The following is a 15862-nucleotide window of genomic DNA, read 5'->3' on the forward strand; positions in this document are numbered from 1 at the left end:
GGCATATTGAATTATTTACATATCCATTTTTCATCAAGTGATCACTTAGTCGATTATACCACATTCGACCAGATTGCTTTAACCCATATAATTATCTTTGTAATTTCACAGAATAACATTATCTGGGTTTTGAACTTTGTGCTTCAGGCATCTTAAATCCTTCAGGTATTTTCATATATATATTACTATCAAGTGATCCATATAAGTAAGCTGTAACAACATCCATAAGACGCATTTCTAAATTTTCAGATACCGCCAAGCTAATCAAATACCGAAACATAATTGCATCCATCACGGGAGAATACGTTTCTTCATAATCAATTCCAGACCTTTGAGAAAAATCTTGTGCAACAAGTCGAGCTTTACATCTCATTATTTCATTTTTTTCATTTCGCTTTCGAATAAAAACCCATTTGTATCCAACAGGTTTTACACCTTCAGGTGTAAGGACTATAGGTCCAAAAACATTACGTTTATTTAGCGAATCCAATTCAACCTGGATGGCTTCTTTCCATTTTATCCAATCCTGCCGATTTTTACATTCACCAAAAGATTTTGGTTCATGATATTCATTATCATTTATGATGTCGATTGCCACATTATAAGAAAATATATCATCAATTTCTTCTATATCTTTTCGGTCCCATATTTTTCCAGTATTAATGTAATTGATAGAGATTTCATGATTCTCGTCAGTTTGTGGTTCTGACAGAATATTTTCATCATCATGTGTTTCTTCAGGAACACCATTCTCTATTTTGTGATCATCATGTGTTTCTTCAGGAACATCATTTTTTATTTTGTGATCATCGTGTTTCTCTATAAATTTTCTTTTTCGATGATTTTTATCCTTGGAACCAACTGGCCTTCCACGCTTCAGGCGTTTAATGACATCATGAGTATTTTCAATTTGTTTCTTTGGAATTTCAATACGAGCAGGGGCATTTGCAACATGTATATATGATTTAGTTACCCCTTTTGTGTCAGCAAATGCATCTGGTATTTGATTGGCTATTCTTTGCAAGTGTACAATTTGTTGTACATCTTTTTCACATTGTTTTGTTTTTGGATCCAGATGTAACAATGATGATACATGCCATGTAATTTCCTTTTCGGTATGTTTCTGTTCTCCCCCTAACATTGGGAAGATTTCCCCATTAAAATGACAATCAGCAAAACGTGCTGTGAACACGTCGCCTGTCTGAGGTTCAAGATATCGAATGATTGATGGACTATCATAACCGATATAAATTCCAACCTTTCTTTGAGGTCCCATTTTCTTTCGTTGCGGTGGTGCAATAGGCACATACACCATACATCCAAAAATTCTCAGATGAGAAATGTATGGTTCTTTACCAAATGCAAGCTGCAATGGGGAGTATTTATGATATGCACTTGGTCTGATGCGAATTAATGAAGCAGCGTGTAAAATTGCATGTCCCCATATAGAAATAGGGAGCTTTGTTTTCATAATCATTGGTCTAGCAATCATTTGCAGACGTTTAATCAATGATTCAGCCAATCCATTCTGTGTATGTACATGAGCAACATGATGCTCAACAATGATTCCCATAGACATACAATAATCATTGAAAGTTTGGGAAGTAAATTCACCAGCATTATCAAGTCTAATTTTCTTGATTGTATAATCGGGAAATTGATTCCTCAATTTTATTATTTGAGCAAGTAATCTTGCAAATGCAACATTTCGAGTTGACAATAAACATACATGTGACCATCTGCTGGAGGCATCAATCAATACCATAAAGTATCTGAATGGTCCACATGGTGGATGGATTGGTCCACAAATATCACCCTGGATACGTTCAAGAAATATTGGTGATTCAGTTTGGATTTTGGCTGGTGATGGTCTTATAATAAGTTTTCCAAGAGAACATGCTTTACATTGAAACTTATTATTCTGAAAGATCTTCTGGTCTTTCAGCAGATGACCATGTGTATTTTCTATAATTCTTCGCATCATTGTTGAACCAGGATGTCCCAATCGATCATGCCAATTGGTTAATATTGAAGAATTATCAACTACCATGTTTGATTCAATCGGACTTATATGTGTATAATGCAATCCAGTAGGGAGCATTGATAGTTTTTCAATCACATATTTCTTTCCTGATTTATATGTGATAAGACACATATATTTCTTATTCCCTTCATTCATTGTTTGAGTATCATACCCATGGGAATATATATCATTAAAACTCAACAAATTTCTTTTCGATTGTGGTGAATATAAAGCATCATTGATCAAAAATTTTGTACCATTAGGTAACAAAAATTGTGCTTTACCATATCCTTTAATCAAGTCTACAGGACCTGATATTGTATTCACCGTTGTTTTTGTTGGTTTTAGTTCCAAGAAATATCTTTTATCTCGGAGGATAGTGTGCGTTGTACCACTATCGGGTATGCAAACTTCAGCTTTGCTCATAGCATTTTCCATATTTGAACTTCAAAAAAATATGCAATGAAATAAATTACTTGCAATATATATTTAAATATAACACAAATCATAATTATACAATAAAACATTATTCTATGAATACATGAAAAATAGATTATTGTACATTTATATTCTACCATTATATTGTTCATTTTCAGAGAAATCGTTGAGAAAATCTGCAGCATCAATATTGTTCATTTCTATCCCACCAACATATGATCATTTCCAGAGAAATCATTCATAAAATCACCAGCATCAAAATGAGTTGAATCACTCAAACGGTCACTGCGTTCAGTGAAGTTGGTCTCCTTTTCTTTCCCCTTTAATGATTCTTTATAAAGTTTACAAAGGTGCTCAGGGGCTCGACAAACTTTGGATCAATGTCCTGGAGTACCACATATGTAACAAGAACTTTCATATCTTTTTGAGTGCTTCTCATTAACACTTGTATTCTCATGATGCCTTTTCTGTGGATGGTTTGGGACGCTCTTTTGAGATGAATTATAAAAATAACTATCTCTATTGTTTTCAAAACCACGGCCTCGACCACGACCACGGCCAATTCCACGTCCACGTCCACGTCCACGTCCACGACCTCGACCTCGACCTCGACCTCGACCAAAACCTTGTCTTTGAATTTGATTTTGGTTTCCAGGTTTAAATTCATTTTTACTTACAACATTTACTTCTGGAAATGTTGTTGATCCAATGGGTCGGGACTGATGATTTCTCATTAATAGCTCGTTGTTTTTTCCGCCACAAGAAGACAGGCGATGAGTTCAGAATATCTCGCAAATCCACGTACTCTATATTGTTGTTGTAGAGTAATATTTGATGCATGAAACGTGGAAAATGTTTTTTCAAGCATTTCCGATTCTGTGACCTCATGTCCACAAAATTTTAGCTGCGAGATTATTCGATACATCGCTGAATTATAATCGCTAACTTTCTTAAAATCTTGGAATCTTAACATATTCCATTCATCACGGGCGGTCGGAAGTATAACTTCCCTTATATGTTCAAATCTTTCTTTCAATCCTTTCCACAAAGCCATGAGATCTTTTTCAATTAAATATTCACATTTCAATCCCTCGTCGAGATGTCTACGCAAAAATATAATGGCTTTTGCCTTTTCTTGTGATGTCGATATGCCATTTTCTTTTATTGTCTCACTTAGACCCAATGACTCAATATGCATTTCTACATCGAGAGTCCATGACATATAATTTTTTCCCGTGATGTCGAGCGCAACAAATTCGAGCTTTGTCAAATTTGACATGGTGGTACTTTTTCTTCTGTTTGGAGCTTGGAAAAGTATGGAGGACTTTTAGAGCTTCGTGCTGATAACGTGTTGTGAAAAGTAAAAATTTATGGTAAAAAGTAAAAATCTCAAACTCTCAAAATTTACCAAACTACACACTTTATAATATTTTTCTCTCTACTCAATTGTGATTTTCTTCACAAATGAGAGATCTATTTATAGGAAATCTTTACAAATAATCCAAAAATAAAATACATCATTACCTACATCATTGTGGGGATCCGGACGCTAATCATGTTCTTACTCATCATTGGGACTAATTAATCAATTAGTATAAACAGGGTCTAAATTTTTTTTTAAAATACAAAGCGGAAACGTAATGTAATTCAATTCAAATTACATATGAAACATAAATATACCAATCCTGTATTATCTACAAGAATTCAACCAGGTTCAACTATATCTCAGTGTTGAATCCTAAGTTGCTTCGAAGCCCGGACCTCCACGCTATCTAATCCAGCCTTTTTCTCTTCTTGACCCTGATCCTATCACACCTGTTGCCATGCACACATACAGACAAGACAACAGCCGGATAACTCCGGTGAGAATAAATCCCAGTATAAATCAACGAAACATGCAATCATATAAACAAATATAAAGCATGTAATCAGGTAACAGATATATGTATCAAAATCTGAAACATAAACAATCGTAGACTATCAAACATATACGTGACTCCACGTTTCAGACTAGACTCCATCCTAGTCTAGGGATCCCGGTTTCCAAATGTGGTATTCCTATATCGAATTCCGTAATAGAAGGAACTCTGTTCCTATTACTCGATATAACCAAATATGGTGTTCCTATATCGAATTCCGTAATAGAAGAATTCCAATCCTATTACTCGATATAACCAACATCCGGTGTCCTGACCTATCCGTCATGGACTGTAGCTCTATCGCTAATATCCCATCTTGAGACATCGTGCAATGTGCCCGTGGCGATCCCGCCACTGTCAGGCACTTCCGTCCCAAGATGTCTACACTATCCTGTAACATCGTGCAATGTGCCCGTGGCGATCCCACCACTATCAGGCACTTCTGTCACAAGATTCTCGTCTAATACCTGCTATCTATCAATCAAGAGAACAAGTATATCAATCAAATCAATACAATAAGGTAAAGTATGTGATTTAGGGAAACTCAAGTCTAAACCGACTCAAGTCGATCTCCCAATACCACATTGAATTATACCTTCCGTTTGTAGTCTCGGTCTGTAGCAATATCAGTTCTGAACTCAAGACTGTCTCTGTAAATCTGAAACGATATATTGAGAATCCTAATATCAATATTCAATTCTCAATTCAACACTGAATCTGATTAATCTGGATTTAATTCAAATCATCGGCATAACGGAACAATTTCAGTCTCCCCGTCACTACCATATCAACAGACATCAATTACAAATCATATTTCATATCTGATATAGTCTGTAACTCATTCATAATCCAAATCTGTCCGATTTCAAATCAATATACTCAGAAAATCATAACAATTCCATAATCAGTCCGTTTCTCAATCTGACTTCGATTCTATGATGTCTAACATAACAAGAACATCATATATAAATCCTATTCAATTCTGACAATAGCATAATTTCGAAGCATGTCAAAACGTAGTAAAACTTACGTCCAGTTGTAGCATACGTTGATAGGAATCCAGTACTAAAGTCAGATTCAAAATCTAACGGGCGGATTGAAATATAAAGGCGTAAGGATTTTTCACGAAGTTTCTCTGAAGCTTTCTCGTTCTTTTCCTTTGTTTCTCTCTTTTGTTTTGTGAAGAATGATACGTCTATATATATATATATATATATATATATATATATATATATATATATATATATATATATATATATATATATACCTACCACGTTGCATGCTGAAGGAAACGTGTCTCATTTTCTTAAACTTCAGCCGGCGCTCGGACGGTGGTAATTTACCGCTCGGGCGCGGCACTCTCTGTCCAAGCACTTTCCCTTGGCGCTCGGGCGGTCACAATCTACCGCCCGGGCGCCACATCTTCTGCCCGAACATGTTCTTGTTGAACATTGGCGCTCGGGCGGTCATTTTCTACCACTCGGGCGCCAATAGTTCTGTCTAAAAATTGCACCCTTCATATATTTTGGCCAATCTGGTATCGTAATAGCCCGTCTATAATTATATCAATTCATAATCAATAATCTCATATTAACAGAATCAAATTCTCGGGCATTACAATCATCACACACTAATTTTCAATATTTACAACTCTTATTTTCAACATTCAAATATTCAACATTCAAATATTCAATACACACATTTTAAATATATTTTTCAACACTTTGCTTTTTTTGATTTTTTTCCAAACACAAGTCATATTCAAATTATTAATGTTGATTTGGATCTAAAAATATTTGGTTTCGAGCAAATGAAATTAATATTATATTGTTATTCCAATTTTCACATGATCTAGCGTTTAAATATCATGAATAAATTACTCAAATTTTATTTTATTTGAAATAAAGGGCGATTCCTACTCACACAAAAGTATTATTCAACTTGTTTGGTTTGTTTTGGATCTATGGATATTTTGTCACAAACGAGTGAAGTAATTGTTCGAACTTTGCATTGTTTTTTAAAGGACGACGATTCATGATCAAACACAAATCATATTAAACTTGGTTTGAATCTCTAAATCTATCTCGGGCAAATTGAGTAGAGTTTGGATTTTTATTCCAATTTTTCCATATGGTTACATTAACATGAATAAATGACTCCAACTTTATTTTATTTGACAAAAAGTCAGAACTTTATTTGAAAAAAAAAAAGAGTGATTCTTTCTCTTGTGATTGTTTTCCAGTTTTTTCTGTGTATAAAAATATAAAAATTGACACTCCCGATTTAATTGAAAAAGGACACTAACACCTGAAAAGAAATTATTCGAAATGAATTTTATGATATAATGCTCGCCGCACCCGTTTGCAATTATACTGTGCGATATTATTTATTGAGCACCGGAAGCTTGAGCCTGTCCGCGGCGGCGGGAGTTACCGATCTTTTATTCTGTTTGTGAGCTCTTGTTTGTGACAAGGTCGCAAAGCAGGGGTTTGATTTTATTATAAAAGTAAGTGGTGTTATCAATTCATTATCTTCATCGAGTTCTTAGTTGTTAATTGATTCGATTGCGTCTGATTACGGTTCTTTACCAGGTTTCTGACCTAATTTCTTTCTCCCGTGCGTATATTTCTTTGCGAGCCTCGGTAATTTAAGACGATTTGATTCGTTTGTGATCGTTTTAGAAATATATATCTGTTTCGAAATTTCTATGAAATTTTAAGTCATTTTGCCGTTGTTTTATGGAATAAAAAACTATTGAACGTAGAGAATGGAAATTTAGCAGTTTGACAACAGCTAAGGATTGGGCGCCCCCAAGTTATGATTTTCTCCATAATTCGGTTTATTTTTCTGTATATACATATAATCGAAATGTACTTTTGCTTCATTCCCTTGCATTTGAAAAATCTTTCAGATCTTTAATTTCCCAGTGAACAACAAATTTCTGGCTCCGTCACGGTACTTGTATCAATCGAATTATCTATTTACCCAAGCGATATCCTGATATGGTATGCTATTTGTAAGGCAATGTGCAATGAATCAGTTCAGACAGTAATTGTTTCTTGTAAGCTGAACCTCTTAAATGACACATAGGGTTCCAGTTTAAATTTGAACTCGTGGAAAGTAATGGAATTCTTAGTGGTGTATGGTTTAGGAAAATGTACCTCCTCAATTTGCGATTAAAATTTCCTACCTGGCTAGCTTTGCTCAATACATAAATGTATAGCGTCTCTGGACTGTTGCGCGCTTTTGTACAGCTACAAATAGGAGGAAATATTAAAAGAAAAAGAAAGGCAGCTCTTCCTTCCACTCATCAAATGGATTGCAGTTTAGTTGCCGGTTGAGGCTCTATCAAGAGATATCTCTCCCATTCATTTGTCTCGGAGAAGTAATTCTTTAAGTGGAGAAGAAAAATAGCTCAAAGCAGAAATGAATTCATCATTTCAAGGACCAAATACGGCAGTGAAGGTTTATAGACACCTTCTAAAAGCAGTTAGGAAATATGTTGGAAAAGAAGAACACAAGGCCCATTTCACTGATTTTATCAAGCAGGAATTTAGGAAGAATATTAACTTTAAGGACTCATGGAAGTTGAAGCTTGCCAGTGATTACACCTTCTATCTTAACAGTGTCCATCATCACAAGGTAAATATTTTTAACTACTCCACCAATGATAGTCCCTTGTCTGTTTGCTTCTCGTTCTTTGTAAATTTATATCCAAATATTTTGTGGTAATTGACGATACGAAGAATAATTGACATGTTACATGATAGAAGAACAATTAACATTTAGTATGAAGTTTATGACTGATGTATATTATATTTGTTGCATGTAATGTGTGATTAGCGTAATATCAGTAACTAAATAACAGTTGTGTTGTTTGTGACTAGCAATTTCTGAGCACTTGCTCTTTCCTATTGCCTTTCTTGAAATTTTGCGCCTCTCAAATATTTGTAACTATTTTATAGTTTTATGAAATAACAACCTTGAAAATAATTCATTACATAAAAAACTAAACAGTAATTTTATTAAAATATACTTTTTGTTTCTATTGATCGTGCATTGGGTTGAAAGTTCAATAAATTGTGACGCAGTTGTTAACTTCATATTTGGATTTGACTTGGTACCACATAAAGTATCTCTTTGGTGGTTCGTTTGTAGGCTAATTGGGGAGAAAGGTATGAAACTTCTGATATGATGTTTGATCCAGTACCTTATTATGTCAACTAATGAGGCTACACATAATGCTCCATGTTTGAGGCTACATTCATCTTTATTAATGTTTGAAATTAGAATAAATTATTACTAAGTTTGAGTTTATGGTTTTTAACCCATTTCGAAATCTGTTTATGCACAGGATTTATTATTGTCGTACAATATTGCGGTGGATAGGACAGATGAGATGAAAAAAATATTAGGAAAATCTGCTGCAAGTGTGGGCCTCAAGCTTCCTGATGTCTATCAACCTTGACTGTTGGTAAGTTGAAACTTTTTATGCCAAGTTTCGGACCATATATGTTTAACCATGTCACTACTCTCAAATTTTTATGTTTTGAGGGAATGGTATCACGTTTTGTAACATTCGATTTTCATTAAAAGAAATTGGTTTCGTAGCATTCCCTTGATTTCATGCACATAATTCAATCATGTTTCAGATGAATATTTATTCAAATATCAAGGCTCCGGTGTTATGAGACCAACACTTTTCCCCTTCCACCCTTTGGTGAGACCCCAAATAAGAAAAATTCAAATTCCATATCTGTAATCAACAAAATTTAGGTCCTTCACGAACCCCTCTCCTTTCATCCCAGAAAACACCTTTTTTAACGGAAGTTTTTTCTAAGCACTTGATGATTTCACCCAAAACCCCGCTCTGTTTTGGAAAACCAACAATTAGTTTCTAGACTAATCCTTGGACTATGACAATGCATGATGCTAATATTCTGGGAAAGGCTTAGAAAATACGTAAAGGCTTAGACTATTATAAATTCTATGTTCCGTGGAAGTTATTTTTGGAGTCAAATAATGTCTTACTTAACTATGGCTTCGTGTTATTGCAGCACTCAAATGACTTATTAAGAATTGCTAGCCGAAAACACATGATTTCATTGTTGCGGTGGTTTATTACGAATCTCTGCTTGGTCCTGTAAGCTTTAGCATTTTCACTTTCAGTTGAGATTCACCAATGTTTTGGCTGGAACTGAAATACTTGAATAAAAATATGCACGAATGAGTCTTATCATTGTAATATCAAAGATGTTGTCACCCTTGCATATCACTTTTTTTCGTTTTTGTATTGTAGTGAAGTCAAACTACACCGACCCTGGTTTATGAACCGCCGGTTCTTGTGTTAGATCCTTCGGGTCTGGTTACTGGACAGGTTATTGGTTTGGTTAATCATCACTTATAGTTTTAAAACATTTAAAATTAAATTCGATTTAAAATAATTTTACTTAAATTTAAATCTTTAATAGCAAATTTTAGAAACTGCAAAAGATTTCAAGTCTTAAAAGTTATGGATTTAATTATGAAATTACTGAAACATAAATTTTAAAAGTTATTATTATTATGCTAAAGACAAAATGACAATTTTTTTGTTCGTAACTATTGTGTTATGACATTTTTAGTCTTATATTTTTTCTTGAATCAATTATGATCATATAAATATATTTTGATTATTAATTTTAGTTTTTTTCTTGAAATTATTAATTAAATTACTAATATCATTCTTAAATTTCTATAAATACATTATTAAATATATGTGCATATGATGAAGAATTTTTTGAACCACGTAATTATAAAAAAATAATTAGATGACGTAAGATCGAGAGCTTGTGGTTTTATCAAAAATTTATATCTAGTGGTAACAATTCAAATCAAATTTTTTAAATTGTACAACAATATAAATATCATATTTCGATTATTCTATATGGCACAGACAATTATTGCAAACAATATGTATCTCCCAACAATTGCTTTTTTTTAAAAAAAAATCAATGAGAATCGAACCCGTGACATTGGTTCTGATATCAATTGTAGGACCAAACATTTACAACTAGTTCAAAAATTATAGTCGTTATCCAATGCACAACTTTATTTCCTTGTGCTTGTGGTAATATATAATGCACCTACTTGAATGCGAATGAGTTGAGCTGTTAGGCCCATGAATCCGGGAGATGTGTGTCTATCTACTGATGTTGTCTCATATTCCTTAAAAATCATTCTTACTATTTCCATAACGACGGCTCTATCCCTAGTAGAGACATTAGTACCCGTTAAGATCTGACGTCATTCTTTCACGGTCAACCTACCCAACCAGCTTGAGCGGCGCAAACAGCTTGACGCACGAGAACTTCTCAAGAGGTCATTCATCACAGTACTACTCTCATCATGTGCGTTTAACCCAACATTACCCCAATAAGTATATAAATATATTTCTTGGAGACTTGAACTCATGACCTTACTCTGATACCAATTATTATGATCAAGTGTTTATCACTAGGCCAAAAGTTATAAATGTTAGCCAAAACACAACTTTAAATCCTTATACTTGTGGCAGCGCAAAGTGTACCTGCTTGAGTGCTCATGGGTCGGGTTATTAGGCTCGTGACTACGTGATGTGTATGTCTATCTGTTGGTATTGTCTCATATCTTTTAGAGATCAGTCGTGTCGTTTCTCTACTGTCAGCCTTGTCCACAGCAGATACAATATTAAATTTGATGTCTCTCTTTTGTAGGTCCATCTAGCCAATCAGATCAAGTGACGCAATGTCAGCAGTTTGACGCAAGAGAACTTTCCAGGAGGTCACTCATCGCAATACTATTCTTACTTAGCACGCTTAACTCAACACATGATTTTAAGAAAAATGCCACAAATGATCGAGAGACATAATTACATGATTATAATTAATATCAACAAAAGACATATGACTAAAAATGTCATAATACAATACACATGAGACTAAAATTGACATTGTGTCTATGTTAAATTTAAGAGTTCTCTTTCAAATTTTTGTTAATCACAGTTCACTGTACAAATAAATTTTACACGTAAATAAATTATATATGTACAGTAGAGGTGTGATTAATAAAAATTGGAGTATAAATAACTTTTGCTTAAATTTAACCGTATATAAAACATAAAAGAACAAATATGGTGGGCTAAGGCTTAAAGATAAACTCAAGTTATAGGTCTGTGATCTCTAATTTTTATTCCAAATCACTTATTTGAAAATTTTGTCATTTCCCAAATACTACCTACAATAATTTGATGTATAGTCTCGTGTGGATTTGCATAGGACGCTCCTCACAACTCACGGCTCGTAGTCATCTAATTTAATTTCCAGGCATTAAATTCAATGCAGCAGCATTCTGGTGATACTAAATTGAAACAGCAGCAATTGTCACACGATAGCTCCAATTTGTTGCTTAAAATGGGGTGAGCCTAAGTCTAACAGGTTATATCAATAACTATCCTGGGCAATTTTATCTAATACTGTAAAATCAGCCTGCTTATTATCTATTTGTTGGGGGTACGTCTTGTGCTGTGTTTTTCCAATAAAGATTATACTGTCCTTTTCCAGCAAAATGGAAAAACATGTTCGTGTATGGTTGGTTGTCTATGGTCTAAACATAACTATACTTAATAATCTGTCATCCAACGATATTGTGACTAGCATCAGGATTTAGCGAATTTGCCGGATTCATTACCATCTACTAACATCAACAGATTGACATGTATCTCTCGAACTCATTATCCTATTTTCATTCTTATATATCTCGTGTCAGCAAATGTAGGAAAAGTCACATTAGTTATGAGGGAAAAGTCAAGTCATCTTTTGAAGCGGAAAAACGCGGTTGGCAAACTTGACGAAGAAAAACGCGGTTTCACACCATTGAGCTCTGCTATAAATAGATGCACCAATCGATCATTTCCTTCGTCCCTTCGTCGAGTTCTCTTTTATTTCATAGTATTTAAGTGCTTAGTTCTATAATATTTGTGAGATGTTTGTTCTTCTGTATTAAGAGGGTGTGCGTTCTTTTTGAAAACACAACGAGTGGTTGTACATCATAAAATATTATAGTGGAACTCATTTCATCTTGTTCGTGGTTTTTACCATAATAATTTTTAAGATTTTTTCAAATAAATCTTGGTGTTCAATTCATTCTTTATTTTTATATTTATTATCTCTAAGTTACCGCATGTCGGACCATTATCTCAATCTAAATAGTGCAACTTTTTCTTTAATGCGTAGCTAACACAATCTATTAAAAATTTACGTTTAGATTTGGATTTCTGAAACATTAATTAAGTTTCTTACATTTAAATTTTCAAGATTAAGATTGAAAACGTTTAGTTTCATATATCGATGACCAAACAAATTGACGACCGAAAATGTTCAAATTATGCCAAAATATTCTTACAAAAGTTAAGAAAATTATAATCTTGATATAAAATATTTTGACCCCAATATAATATTCATTTGAACTAGACTCCGTTCTTGCTCCCATACATGATAGTATTAATAATTAGTGCGATGCTTTCCAACAACGTCAACGTCTGGAAAATAGGGTCATAAACGAAGGGGGAGCCCCCCTTCACGAGTTACTTTTGACACAATACAATTGATGATTCGAGTAAATACATAAAAGAGCCTTTCATAAAAGAAAATCGAAAGCGTATTTCGGAGAAATTTTTATATATATATAAAGATGTGTATATATATATATTTAAAAATTTATATAAGGTTGTTTGGACACGGTCTCTAGATTGTCTGAGCCCTGCCAATAGAGGGGCCTATGGCCTAAGACAAACCTTTCTAGGGACTACTACTTCTTGTGTCGGTACGTAATGTGCCTGCAGGTGGCGCGCATATGAACTAATATTTTTCATTCAAAACGAAAGATTTGGTGCGGACCGCTTTTATTGGACATCATAATTAGGGGTGCTGTGCATCAGAAAAATCTCAACATCTTTGTAAAAATTCGAAAAACGAAAAACATCTGTGTAAAATCAATGGGTATTTAATTTAAAATTTTATGTTGGTAAAAATCAAGCATAAAACATCATGTCGTAAATGTGCTTAATTTTTGAAAAACAGGATGATGTAAAAAAAATTATTAACTTTAGAGAGGTGGTGTTGTGCTTCTTTGGGATTTGCCACTTTTTCCTAAGAATAGTTTTCATGTGTGTGGATGAATTACATGCTGATTTATAATATATAACTATAAAAAAAATTAAATTCCTCTGCATGTGAATTTGCATGTCACTCAGGGAATATATATTTATAAATAGCATGTGTGTGTCCATATCTTTTTCGTCTTCATTTTCAACACAATAATTGATCTTGAATAAGACTCGAGGCCACCACTAGTGTTCAAAGAAGAGAGGAAAGAAAAAAAGGAACAACAGAAAAGGGAAGAATGGGCAGTTCTCACACCAAAGAAAAGTGCAACCCGAGTGAAAAGGTGGTGGAAGGTTTGAAAAACAAAGTGAGGCTTCTCCAAGGGGACATCAATGAAATGATGAGGATCAGAGAGAGTGAATACCAATCTTACGAGCGCGAATCGATCTTTTTCGAGCTCAAGAAAGCGGAGTGGAAGCGAGAAAGGAGAAGATTGAAAGCGGAGCTGAAGAGACTGATAATGGCTTGTGAAGAAAAGGAAGAGATGAGGTCGAAATGCATGGGAAGCAAGTGTGATGAACATGAGAATGGGTGGAAAATGGGGAGAGATGAAACTGTGGTGAAATGGAAACAGCTCTATCTTGCAGTCAAGATTGAGCTTGATGATCTTATCCAGAGGACTCATACTGATACAGGTAAATATTGAAAGAAATGTTAAGATATTGGAAGAATTTAATATGCTTGGTTTGGTACAAATTGTTTCCTTTTTTTTTAACCTTACATGTTTGCTTGGCTTGATTTTGCAGCAAATCTACTGCCCTTATTTTTATTTACACTTTTCAAATTAACTGATTTGCCTTCTTGTTTTCTTATCAGAAGGAAGAATGGACTGGAAAACAGAGGACACAGACATATTGATGGAGTTGAAGAAGGAACTTAGATCCAAAGAAGAGAAAATCGAGATTCTACAAGCGAAGTTAATGTCAGTGGAGGATCAAGAATCCAGGAGGGAGAGGGAGATGGGAATATTAAGACAGAGCTTGAGAATCATGAGCCACAAGAAGAGAGCAACCACCTCGGCCAGAGGTCAATCAAGAAATTTAGACATATGAAACCATTTGCTATCCTGTTCACCGAGAGTAATTAGCTTAATGTTGCCTTAATTGTTGTCTGTTAAGGGTCTCATGTTCAGGTTATTTTGCCACTAAAATCGTTGTTTTACTTTGAACTAATTGTTGTTGTTTAAGAGATAAAAACTGGTTAATTAAACAACAAAAAGATTCAATGATATCAGACCTCCTCGATTCAAAATGAGACTGTCTTTTTCCAGTATGAGGGCATTATACACCTCAAAGGGAATCTTACTTTTGAAATAATGAGTTTTCTCCCAATAATAGAAAAAACTTTCGAAATAATAGTACCAGAAAGTATAAAAACAATGGCATATAAGTTGCATGAAACAATAGATTTGGTCATTTAGCCAAAACTTTGTCTAAGTATTCAGAATGTATTGTGGAATGGATAGACTAATGTAAATTATGATAATCAAGTAAACTGTACTAGACAATTTGTACGATAAACTTGTCAAAAAAATATTGACAGTAAGAATTGAATCCTGACCAGAAAATTGATTTTGACTTTGAAATTTATCATCATTACATAAAGATGTAAATATATGTGAAAATTGAGCATTATGCTTGAAGCGCCAAATGTAAAATTAAGTAGGTTTACTGCTAAAATGGAAATAACACACAAAAACAAAATACTTTAATGCGGATTGCATTTTGATCGAATTTTTCCGTTCGATATGTTTGTCATTTTGCAAATTGGGTTTGGAATATCCATTTTCATTCAAAGTGCATGTGACAATGTGACTATAACGCCAATATCACGCTAGTATCAAAACATCATGTTGGAAAAAAAAACACATTAAAATTGTAAAAAAAACAAAAAATAACAAGTTAAGACTAAAAATTTGAAAACATAAAATATTAAAATTACAAATAATCAAAATTTTATTATCAACTTTGAAATGTTATGTATCCAATGGAGATTAAAAATCCTAACAAATATATCTTATTAGAGCATACACGTTGGTGTTATAAAACCCATCATCTCCTCAAAAACTGTAAGATCCACATATCACATACATATTATATTAACATCTTAACTCTCTCATATTTATTTTAACATTCTCGTTATTCGTGGGTCTCACTATCACGCATCCATCTTTATTCTTATTTAAATCAATCAATATATTTTCGATTTTATTTACATTGTTAAAATGATTAGTATTTAAATAAATATTAAATTTTGTATTATTAAATCATTTCTTATTATTTTACCAGTGTTATTTATTT

General features: G+C 33.6%; 2 protein-coding genes across 7 annotated transcripts; both read left to right on the forward strand.

Moving 5' to 3' along the window:
- Positions 1 to 6669: 6669 nt before the first annotated feature.
- LOC142527874 (uncharacterized) lies at positions 6670 to 9754 on the forward strand. 5 transcript variants are annotated; one of them, XM_075632861.1, is made up of 5 exons: positions 6670 to 6694; positions 6771 to 6886; positions 7706 to 8022; positions 8735 to 8854; positions 9438 to 9754. In XM_075632861.1, the coding sequence occupies exons 3-4, from the start codon at positions 7807 to 7809 to the stop codon at positions 8846 to 8848; spliced, it is 330 nt and encodes a 109-aa protein (XP_075488976.1). In that variant the 5' UTR covers positions 6670 to 6694; positions 6771 to 6886; positions 7706 to 7806; the 3' UTR covers positions 8849 to 8854; positions 9438 to 9754. The 5 variants fall into 5 exon arrangements, 4 of the variants coding, with proteins under 4 accessions (XP_075488976.1, XP_075488973.1, XP_075488972.1 ...); XM_075632858.1 differs by lacking the exon at positions 6670 to 6694 and adding an exon at positions 6972 to 7022 and having other exon boundaries at positions 6701 to 6886; positions 7635 to 8022; XM_075632857.1 differs by lacking the exon at positions 6670 to 6694 and having other exon boundaries at positions 6701 to 6886; positions 7635 to 8022.
- A 3877-nt stretch (positions 9755 to 13631) lies between these two features.
- Positions 13632 to 14804, forward strand: LOC142527144 (uncharacterized). 2 transcript variants are annotated; one of them, XM_075631869.1, is made up of 2 exons: positions 13632 to 14197; positions 14382 to 14804. In XM_075631869.1, exons 1-2 carry the CDS (start codon positions 13801 to 13803, stop codon positions 14612 to 14614), a joined length of 630 nt encoding a protein of 209 aa, XP_075487984.1. In that variant the 5' UTR covers positions 13632 to 13800; the 3' UTR covers positions 14615 to 14804. The 2 variants fall into 2 exon arrangements, with proteins under 2 accessions (XP_075487984.1, XP_075487983.1); XM_075631868.1 differs by having other exon boundaries at positions 13653 to 14197; positions 14379 to 14796.
- Positions 14805 to 15862: the final 1058 nt, after the last annotated feature.

This window comes from Primulina tabacum, chromosome 15, assembly GCF_025594145.1.
Source record: "Primulina tabacum isolate GXHZ01 chromosome 15, ASM2559414v2, whole genome shotgun sequence".
NCBI classification, from domain to species: domain Eukaryota; kingdom Viridiplantae; phylum Streptophyta; class Magnoliopsida; order Lamiales; family Gesneriaceae; genus Primulina; species Primulina tabacum.

Coding starts and splice junctions, on each gene's coding strand:
- LOC142527874 (XM_075632861.1), top strand. CDS start 7,807: ATGAATTCATCATTTCAAGGACCAAATACGGCAGTGAAGGTTTATAGA. Junction 8,023..8,734: donor ACAGTGTCCATCATCACAAG/GTAAATATTTTT, acceptor GTTTATGCACAG/GATTTATTATTGTCGTACAA.
- LOC142527144 (XM_075631868.1), top strand. CDS start 13,801: ATGGGCAGTTCTCACACCAAAGAAAAGTGCAACCCGAGTGAAAAGGTG. Junction 14,198..14,378: donor GAGGACTCATACTGATACAG/GTAAATATTGAA, acceptor TTTTCTTATCAG/AAGGAAGAATGGACTGGAAA.